At 38.4% G+C, this 10694-nt stretch overlaps 1 protein-coding gene across 1 annotated transcript; it reads left to right on the top strand.

The window, feature by feature from the left end:
- Positions 1-8: 8 nt before the first annotated feature.
- On the top strand, positions 9-6414 carry HAUS8 (HAUS augmin-like complex, subunit 8; the record flags this gene model as incomplete). The annotated part of the gene is made up of 9 exons (XM_009705482.1): positions 9-71; positions 371-467; positions 1159-1272; positions 1798-1880; positions 2538-2609; positions 3127-3285; positions 4167-4308; positions 5381-5522; positions 6294-6414. Coding segments are annotated over 9 exons (993 nt in total), but the record flags the coding sequence as incomplete, so codon positions are not given.
- Between the last annotated feature and the right edge of the window lie 4280 nt (positions 6415-10694).

Raw genomic sequence — 10694 nt, 5'->3', positions numbered from 1 at the left:
TTGCTCCTTCTGCAGGAGGAAGAATCGTGAAGTCTCGCTACCTGCAGTATGATAAGAAAGACGCCGTAAAGGTACTTGGATGTCTCGCTGCCGAGGTCGGCAAAGGATAGAAATGGTGCGAGGGGCAGTTCGGGCGTGTGGCAGCAAGGCCTAAGCGAAAAATGACTCAGCCGGGGTTATGAGGGAGTCGTGATGTCTGACTAGATGCAGACTGGGGTGGGAACTTGGGACTGTACTCAGGTGACTTGCAAAGCACCAAGATGCCCTGGGATTGTAGTTCTTTATTGTCAGCATTCAAGTTGGAGGTAAGATCTATTGCTGATAACAATTACTGCTTAAGTTCAGTCTTAACAGTCTTCTTGTTTGTCAGGGTACTTCAGCAAATTCCTTTTCGGAGTCTACTGCTAAACCATCTTCTACATCTAAACCAAAATCAGTTCTTTCTCAGAAACTTAAAACTTCTGCTGGTAGGTTTTATCAGAACGTAAAAGCTATTTTTTTATGAATTTGTATTTCTAACCTATGGAACTCGTAACAACTCTAAAATGTTGTTGAGAGATGATATTTTGTATTACTTGCATCACTGCTAGTTATTATCTGTGTACAAAGGGAATTAAGAAACTTGATCTGGGAGTAAGAGGTGTAAACTCAAGTGCATTAGACTCTTATCTAGATCTGGAATTGAGAAATTGGGTTGTCTAAAATAAGCAAGAGATATCTCTTGCCTTCTGCACAAGGCTTTGAACTACTCTTTTACTATGCCCTCACCATTGTTCTGGTTTTTTTATTTAATCTTTTTAATAAACCCAGTGTAAATGAGTGAAAATCCCTGTCTGCAAAGCGGTCCATTTTTATTTCTTTTGCAAGAAATGCAAAAAGAATTTTCTGGCAAGACCTTAACTTGACTTGAAAATCCTGAGGAAATAACTTTATTCCCTTTTCACATCTGAGTGTTGTTGAACTGTGAAATATTTAAGAGGATAACATTCTGAATTACATTATCTCTAAGTAAGTTAAGGAGTATACAAATGGTGTATATAAAGTAAATGTGTAAAAGTTTGTATAAGATTGCCACATATTAGCGAAAGCTTACATAATTGTGAACTTGTGCAGAATCTTTTCTACTTCTTTTAGTTTGATAACAGCTTCTTTCTACAGGTGTTATCTCTAGCTCATTAAATCAGAGTAGTTTTGAGAAACATGACTTGCAATCCACTTTGTTAGATGAAGATAAAATTAGTCGACCGGACCTTGATCTTTCAGCTATTAATGGTAAGCTTCCACTCATACTTGGTTTCTTAGTTTATTATTTTTAACGTATGTGTTGTAACCTGATGATAAGTCAGTGTTGTATTCTACTATATTCACAAAAGGTTTTTGTTAAATAAGGTGAATGTTATTTCAAGTGTCTTTAAGCAGAGGTATTGATACCTTCAGAGTTTAAATTAACCTGTCGATTTTTAATATCTTTTGCGTGTTCTGTTCTTTTTGTTTAAGATCAAATATTAAAGAAAAAAGTACCCTAAAGTCTTTGCTCCTATAACAGATGGGTGTTAGATTATCAGCCCTTTTGAAAATTGTATCATGTCTATCCCTAACTGTCACTTAAAGCTAAATGCTAATGTGATCCACATCTTCTCATGAGTATCATCAGAGCCAGAAATGGTACACACATATTCTTTACTGGTACATATAATAATTTTGGAATTATCTTTGCCTTTGAAGAACCTGATGGTATGTTGACCTGCCCTATATACTTTGGTAGAAGAGCGCAATAACTTTTCTGTTGTGATACAGATAAAACTGTCTGCAAAAAGACTCCTGATTCAAAATCTGCTCGCAAAGAAGGTCCAAGGATAGGTCAAAAAAATAAAAAAGCGGTGAGTCTCACTGTTTCATTTGTTATGCGTGTTTATTTTGAAATGTGTGAAATCAAGGTTTTTCTGTTTATCTTTAATCTCAATAACAACTTTGAAGTCCTGGGATGATCTAAAGCCTCTGGCAGAAGTCAGAGGATAAGAGGATGAGTCTGTTCTAATGCTAGTGATGTTTGGTTTGTTTGTCATATGTCCCAACACTGACTGAAGTTTTGCCTCTGTTTCCTGTGGTAAAGAATCTACTCCAATTGTAGCGTCTCCTCAAGTGGATTCTTTTTATATTCCTATCCATACTTTTCAATTATATCATGTTATCTTTAAATATTTTCTGACATTTTTTCTCGGAAAACTAACATTGATTCAACCTAATTTGAAGTGCTTTATTTAGGGATCTTATTCAACATAGCACTGAAACTTCAAGTTCTATACCAGTATTACGAAAATCTCCTGAAAATGTTATAAAAAGTGGTGGAACAAGGACCAGAAGAGGTATATTTAATTAACATGTGTTGTTTAAAAACCCAAACTTTTTTCATCAAGCTGACTGTTGATGATGATGATTCTGGGCACAAACTGGACTTTCAGTAATTTATTTGAACATTGAAAAAATAATTGTTTAAATACCAAAATTGATCTAGTATATTCTTTTCTTTTCTGAAGGGAGATGTTTCTGCTGCTCTGATGGAAGAACTGGAATCTCAGACACTGCTTTTAACTTATCTAAGAGTAAAGGTGAGAGTCAGTCAAGTATTTGGTGTTTCAGATAGAAGGACTTGACAAGAAATTAAACAAGTCCTCAATATCTATGCTTTCCGATCGGTAAAAGTTAGATTTTTGTGACTTTATATGTTTGTGGTTGTAAATCTGTATGACTTGCTTTGAAAACTCTCTTAGAGTGAATTCAGTGCCAGTTTATTAAGCTGATTCTTCATGAAGTAGGGATATGCAGAAGTTTTGGGAAAACCATGAGCGAGTGCTTGGAGTTCAGGGTTGTAGCAGTGACTTTGTTCTTTGTTTGCTCAGTGCTGTGTATGTGCGTTTTTCCTTTACAAAAAATATTAGCGGGGGTCGGGGAAGAAGGTGGAGGGGAGCTTTAACTATAATGTACTATACTTATTCCCTGAGGTCTCCGATTCACTAATTGGAGCTCTTTTGACCTGGTCTGAGGCTTACATTTGTTTATTCAGAATACGTTAATTACTTAGATGTAGCATTACTTTAGTTGTGAGTATTTTTTTTTATGTAATAGGCAGGAAAAAATCTTGCGGAGCTGGAGCAGAAAGCAGAAAAAAACTTGTTAATGTTGTGTGAAGAAAAGAAGAGACAACAGGAGAAGCTCTGTGAGTTGAAGCGTGAAATTCTACTCAAAGAGAGGGAGCAGAAACTTGATGATGCCTTAGACAAACAGGTAGGCTTTATTACAATGTATGCCTCTCCTATATTTAAATAAGCTCACTTATGAAGTAGTCCTTTATCCAGAGAAGATTTCTCTGCTTCTGTGGCCTGCTGGGGTACAATTTTATGCATCTTATACAAAATAAGTATCTACTTCCTGTTGTGGCATGTAATGCTCTCTAGTAACCTAAGCAAATGCCTTTGCCACTGTTTTGTTGTCCCTTGTGGGCAGGCAGGAAGGAGAAGTTAGAGCTGTTAGGCAGGCGCAGCAGTAGTGCACCGATTGCCAGAGCAGTTTACTGTTGATGCACAGGAGATGCAAGTGTCTCAAACCACGTGAACATCCTGCAGTTATGCAGTTACAGTTATGGCTAGAGCTGAGGTGCTAACCCTTAGATGAAGAGTGAACGTCTTCTGTTCTCTGTCTTAATTTTGTATGTTAGACAGCAACAGTTCTGGCCTGGTTGCAAGAAGGCAAGTTTCTAATGAATAATTAATTTTTGAATAATTATTTTTCAAAACTGAACCTATCATTGCTTTTAACAAATACGCATTGCAAGAATTAAACAAGACTTTTGTCTTTTGGAGAATACTCTGTTAACTACAGTCAAAGTATCAAATATAAAACACACTGCCTGCTATGTTGCTAATACCTCTGAGCTATGGTAATGTGGAAACTGGTATTGACCTAAGCATTTTGAGGTGGTAGAGGAAAACCTATTAAACACTGTGATAGGAGTATCGTACTGCAAACTTCTTGAATTCCTCTGTCATCGAGCATTTCAGAGTGGTAGTTGGGGTTTTTTATAAATTATTTTTCTGTATTGAGCCAGGTCTGTAATAACAAAATGGCTGCTTTTGAAGAAGTGTTGGTTCATCATGTGTCTTTTTCAGATGGAAGTACTTTCTCCCCTTGTTCCTGTTTGTGAACAGTTTAAAGAGCAATATAAAAGCTTTGCAGTTTCCCTGGATGCCGCTAGACACGAATTACCCATAAAGAATATTCACATAGAAGGAGATATGCTAACATTCCTTGGTATGAAAACTTATTCATCAAATTTACTTTCAGAAATAGTGGGTTTTTTGGTATGCTAAAATTCTTACATGGTTATTGCTAGATCTGTCTGTGGCCACTGGAGGAATTTTGTGTGCTCTTAGAGCTTGTGTGGACACTGGGCTGCAGCATTAGTCACATGTTTTGCTATGAAATATTCTTGTCTCTGTTTAACCACTAAACTGCACTTGAACAAGTTTTTTTGTCTTGCAGCAGGAAAAAAATTAACTTTCTAAGCTAGGGCAGTCTTCATATACAATTTCTTTAGCGATTTTCTGTATCTTTTAACTGCATTCATGGCATTCTTCCCCCTTTCTTGTTCCTAATGTGTAAGCAAGTTGTAAGTTGTAGAAATACTGTGATCTTTTTTGTTTCTGTGTTTGAGGCATAAAGTCATATGGGTAGACTTGCTCATGTTTCTTGTAGAACTAGAGCCTAAATATATTGTGTGTTGTCTTGAATCGGAGAATGTTTGTTTAATAAATTAGTACTTGTGTTTTGTATTGAAGTCTGGACAAAAATTTAAACTTTTAAACTGCTGGTCTGCAAGAAGTGAGGTTCTTAAACAATTTGCAATAATCTTACTTATACTTTAAAACAAATGAAAAGGTTTATTGAAGAACTTGAAATTCTTGTAGGAAGGCTTGAAAGGAGTAGATAGATATTTTTGGTTTGTGAATACTAAAGGAAAGGCCTGGATAGTTTTGGTGTTGGGAGTACATGCCACTGGCAACATATGTAACTGGCCAGGGAATTTTGGATGTTTAACACTTTTTCTTCTCCTGCATTTGTCGTGTAAAAAATCTTTGAAGTACTCTAAATGAGAGCTTGATTAGCAATTTTAATAGCCTGTTGCTGGTGCCAGCCACAGTAGCTAAAAATAATTTGACTTTCACAGTTTTCTCATGATGTGTTTGTGAGAGCTGAACAAACAGTAGGTTTCCATCATCTAGTTCACCTGTCTCTGTGGTTACTCCAGGTAGTAGGTAATCTTGTATTAACTGATGCCACTGCATGCATTTTTAAGTAATATCTTTAACCTCTCATATTGTAGATGAACTGCAAAAGCAGTTAACTATCACACAGGAGCTTTTGACAGAAATTATGCCAAGCTACTCAGAAGAAAGTGCAAAAGCATTTAGTGTACTGAAAGAGCTTAAAGAAGTGTCTCAGAAACTGGATAAAGAGCTTCAAAGGTATTTGCAATAATCAAGTGAAAAGACTCGTTGGCCTAATATTCAGAGGAAAATGTATAGATCTCGCCAGAATATATCCAGAACATGTATTGGAGGAGGATTAATTGAGGGGATAGTATCACTGTTTAATTCTGTTCATAGCAGACATCTTTATTTCTGTCCCTACTGTACCTACAGTCAAAGTGAAGATGTTTGGGGGGGGGGTTGTGTGTATTCCAAGTGAACTACTTTAGTGTGCCATTCTCTGACATTTTAGCTGAGAATTTCAGTGAGCAGGAACAGCCCTGGTAAAGTGCAGATATGTAAGAGAGTGGAGAACTCCAGGAGGCAGAAAAGTGAACTGGAAGCACTATGTCTTAAATAATAACCATGCAAATATATCCTCCTTTAGGAGGTACGAGGAGCACAGAAAAGGCGTTTTTCCCTCAAGTATTGTGTCAACAAATACAAAGTATCACTGAAAGCAATGAGGAAGAGATATAAAGCATGATAAATTTCCTTTCCTACCTTCATTTCCCTAAAAGAGATTACAGCTAAAATCTTTGATGATTGATAGACCATAAAGCCGTGCATCTCCCCCTCGTGCGAACTGCCCCTCCTCTCCTCCAAATGCTAGCCCTTAGGAAGAAAATTCACATTTTATATTTTTTCTTCTGGTGGCTCCATGGTAGGAGAATGGTGCAAATGTCCAGGTGCATAGTCTTTGGGCTTAAGCAGAAATTATTATTCTCCAGAATAACTGATCTAACTTGCTTATTTTTTTTTTTCTAGGAACTTCATACAAGTGCAGAACCTGTCATTTGAAGTTAGTAAAGAAGTTTCTCTGCATAACCAAAGCATATGTGAAGAGAATCATGGACTAGATGTTGTGAAACACTGGTACTTCAACTAAGTTTGTGCATTGTTTTGCTAATGGGTGGGTACTAAATTAATGCCAGCAGACTTGTCATCTTTTTACTTCTTGTATGAACATATAACTTGTCCAAAACCTCAGTTACACTAGAATATGAAAACAGCAACATGTATGCTTGCTAATATAAGAAATGGAGTTTTGTTCTGCATGCTGTCCCGTTAGGAGACATATTTTTATTTTTTAACATGAATTTCTGTGACACCTTTTTCAGCACTTTCTGCCTTGACAATACTGAAAGGTAAATAATAAGAAATGTTATTCTTCGCAAATATGACCTAGGTATTCTTAAACTTCTTGTTTTACTTTCTTGCACCTGGCTTCAAGTGCACTGATGTGCATCTCTTTCCAAAGTAGTGTTCCTTAGAGGGCAGCAGATCAGAATATAGATGTGGAATTGTGTATGTGGTACCGTGCATTTGCTGATCTCATCAGGAGGATCTGTAGGAATGTACAGCATGATCATTGGTCACTTGGTGAACAGCTTTGGGAGGAGGAACCCTTAGTTGTCCACTATTTTTGGATTTGCTGAGAGGAAAAGCTATGTGGGTAGCAAGTAATGAGGCTGATGCTTGGGAAGAGCCTAGTCACTTGTAACAAGTGAAGAGTTCTGGTAATTGGTTGTCTAATTGTCCTGGAAACAAATTATTAAAATCATAAATGCTTTTGTATTAACCTGACACCTTCTCTTTAAGGAATTTATTTATTATTTTTAATAATAAAGACTGTTTGCCACTGCTGTATCAATAGCCTCCATGTTTGAATATCTTCACTGATCTCCTACAGAAGCTTTTGTTTCCGTCAGGGCTTACATAGGGTTAATACTACACAATATATGCAGTGATGGACTTACAGGTACTAACCAGTCCCAATGGCAAGCCATGAACTACTGGCACCCAAAGTGCTGAGGCCAGAAGATTGTGACTGTGGAGAGAAACCTCAAACCTAACTACTGAGTAAGTGCCCGAGAGTGAGCGTGCTCTGTTATGAACATACATGCCACATGTGGCATGTTTTTTTAACGTACTTTCCTTTTTTGTACATGGAATGCATTTCTCTCTGAAAGATGTGCTGTATCCTGTATTTTTTTTAACCTGTGGAACCTCTTTCTGTTGTGATTTTTCAAAAGCTTTGCTTTATATTGTCTGCATAATGGTATGTTTCTGGCTTAAGACGTGTCTATAAAGCTTTTTGGCCTGCTGAGAAAATACTTGGAGTATTGTCCTGGTTTCAACTGGGATAGAATTAATTTCCTTCCTAATAGCTGGTACAGTGCTGTGCTTTTGGATTTAATGTGAGAATAATGTTAATAACACACTGATGTTTTAGTTAGAGTAAGCACTACTTAACAACAAGTCAAGGACTTTCTAGTTTCCTGTGCTCTGCCAACAAGGAGGTGCACAGGAATCTGGAAGGGAGCACAGCCAGGACAGCTGACCCGAACGAGCCAAAGGGATATTCCATACCATAGAACATCATGTCCAGTATGTAAACTGGGGAGAGTTGGCTGGGAGGGACCAGTCATCATCAGTCAGCAGGTGGTGAGCAATTGCATTGTGCATCACTTGTTTGTTCATTTGGGTTTTTTTCCCTTGGGTTTTATTCTTCTCTCTCTGTTATCTCCCTTTTTATTATTATTAACTTTATTTGAATTATTAAACTGTTCTTATCTCAATCCATGGGTTTTACCTTTTTTTTGATTCTCCTCCCCATCCCGCCGGGGCGGGGATGAGTGAGTGGGAGCCTGCATGGTACTTAGTTGCTGGCTGGGGTTAAACCAAGACAAGTACTCTCCTTGCACTCCTTGAAGTGCTATTCAGGCTTTCTTCCTGGTATTACTAAGGGTCTCACTAGATTCTTGTCTCCTTTTAATAAAAGTTAAGAGTAAATGAAGCTATAGTAACTGGATCAGTAAGATTTGCAGTGCACTGGATGAGAAGTCAATATATAACAAACTATTAAGACCCTCCTTGTATATGAATGTATCTTGTATATGACACTTGCATCAGTGTCATTTTTTTTTTTTTGCAGCAATTTAACCATGAGCCAGTGGGAGGGCAATGTGTTATTTAAGATATTCATCTCTTATTTCTTCTTCCTCAAAGATGTTCTGCACCTCATAGCTCACCTGTGAGTGCCACCATTCAGTGCACGTAGGTGCTGCACACAGCGAGATCACACTCTGCCTCAGAACATGAACTGTACCTACGAGGTTGGCCGCTGGATGGGGAGCTTTGCTAAGCAGTCGCTAGGTTCGCTGCAAATTAGTAGTCTGGTTTTGGTGGTTGGAGATCTCGGTAGAAAGGCTCCTATATGATGAAACTGCTGGTGAAACAACTGTGTTTCCTAGGTTTGGATAATTGCTAGGATGTGTGTCCTTGTGCCTTTAACCTGCTGTGTGTCATTCTGAGACTTGGAAAGCTAAGGGGTCGTCTTAAATATGAGGGGGGAGGGATGAAGTGAAAATCAAGTTTATACTGTCTTGATAATTATGTCTCTGCACAGACACAAGACTGAACATCTTTCCTAGGGTTTCTTGATGCTAGACCTAATTGCTGGTCAAAAAAAAAAAAAAAATTTTTTTTTTTTTAAGAAACACTTTTAAAGTAAACCCATCCTCTTCAGTCAAGTGACTTTCTACCATTGAGAAACTACTGTGTGTATATACATACCCAAATATTACTGAAGCAACAGACAGCAATATGAATTTTCACTGTGAGGTGAAGTGCCATGCTATTAGTTCTCTTCCCTGAAGAAGGATGGTGGAGAGAGGTTCTGCTTGCTGTGATGAGAGTCAAGAGCCCTGAATCTTTTGGGGAAGCACTTCATCCTTACTGCTGCAGGTGGCAGTCGCTATCTATGCAACAAGCTTAAGGCAGCGTGGGAGTCCTGGAGCTAAAGGCCAACTGCGTGTACAAAACAATAAAGTGCTTGGGGATGTGCACTCATTGTTTCAGAAGAATCACAGGCACTGATTTGAGCATTCTGGCCGTTCTTTTCCTTAAATTGAACACTTGTGTACTTCTTTGTACATGTGGTAGAACAAGTGTTAGATAAAGCAGCTCAGCCTCTCCAGGAAAGGGTTTTAAACTATTTCGAACTGAGACTTTTTCATCTTGATTTTCCTGAGTATTTTTTCTAAGTGGTTCTGTTCTGGCTCTTTACAGAAGCATTTTAGGCGCCTCCACCTTGAAGTAGCCACAGAATTAGATGCCATATTTAACACTGTACAAACAACAACAAAGAACTGCAGAATCACTGGAGCAGGAGCTAAACAGATCTGACACCACTTATTTTGTATTTTCCACTTATTTTCTGACAATGTCACATGCTCTGAATTGGTTGGAATCCTAAACAACTTAAGGGCTCTTTTTATTCAGGTTATCAATGTCTTTTTTTTTTTTTTTACCTAGAATTAATAATGTTCTCCCTTCCGTAACTTGTATCAGTGTTGATTTAGTTTTGTTCTATATGAACTTGCACAGTACTTATTACCTATGTATTAATCTTTTAGGCCAGAAGTTCTTTATTAAGCAATTGTTAACATTCATGTGTCCTAAGGTGCTTTTTTTTTTGTGGGGCGGGGTGGGGGGGACTTTTTTTCTGTTCCAAAAACTGAAAGCAACTGTGAAATGAGCCAGCTAGGTCTGAGAGCCTGGCTGGAAAGGGGAGAGCACAGAAATGTAAGTATTCATCCCCTGCAAAATTCTCTTAGCTGTCTAAAAAGCAATTGGCAAAGATTTTTGAACTAGGTTTGCACTGCCCAGATTGCCCTGCCTGGATTCTGGTATTAGGAAGCTCTGACCACGTTCTCTTCAGTTACACTGATGTTGCCTGACCGTTTTGACCACCAGCTCAGGAGGGCTGAGTCAAAACATTTTTTTTGCTGTAATTCCTGTGCTCTGTCCGAGAGGGTCACCGGGGGTCAAGGTAAGGGAGCATCCCTCTTGCCTACGGTGCGGTGCGCTGTAGTGGAGCTGCAGCCCGGGAGATAATTGAGGCCCGTTTGTCTCTTCCCCACCACCCCCCATCCCTACAATTCTTTGTTCACGCTGGCTTCAAATGGAGCTGATTCCTTGCTCATCAACAGCCAGTAAGCAGCTCATGACCCCAGCAGATGTTTCTGCATTTTACGCTAATGAGAACTTATTGGATTACTGCAGTCTTCCCTGCCTCGGAGTAAATACCGCTTTGTTGGAGATCCGGAAACTCATACTGAATATGATAAACAAACTGCTGGCTGGACTGTGATTGCCAGGACA

The sequence above is a fragment of the Cariama cristata genome, unplaced genomic scaffold (genome assembly GCF_000690535.1).
Source record: "Cariama cristata isolate BGI_N322 unplaced genomic scaffold, ASM69053v1 scaffold1138, whole genome shotgun sequence".
NCBI classification, from domain to species: Eukaryota; Metazoa; Chordata; class Aves; order Cariamiformes; family Cariamidae; genus Cariama; species Cariama cristata.
Note: the sequence above shows the minus strand (reverse complement) of the source record. Positions and strands in the feature narration are given on the sequence as shown.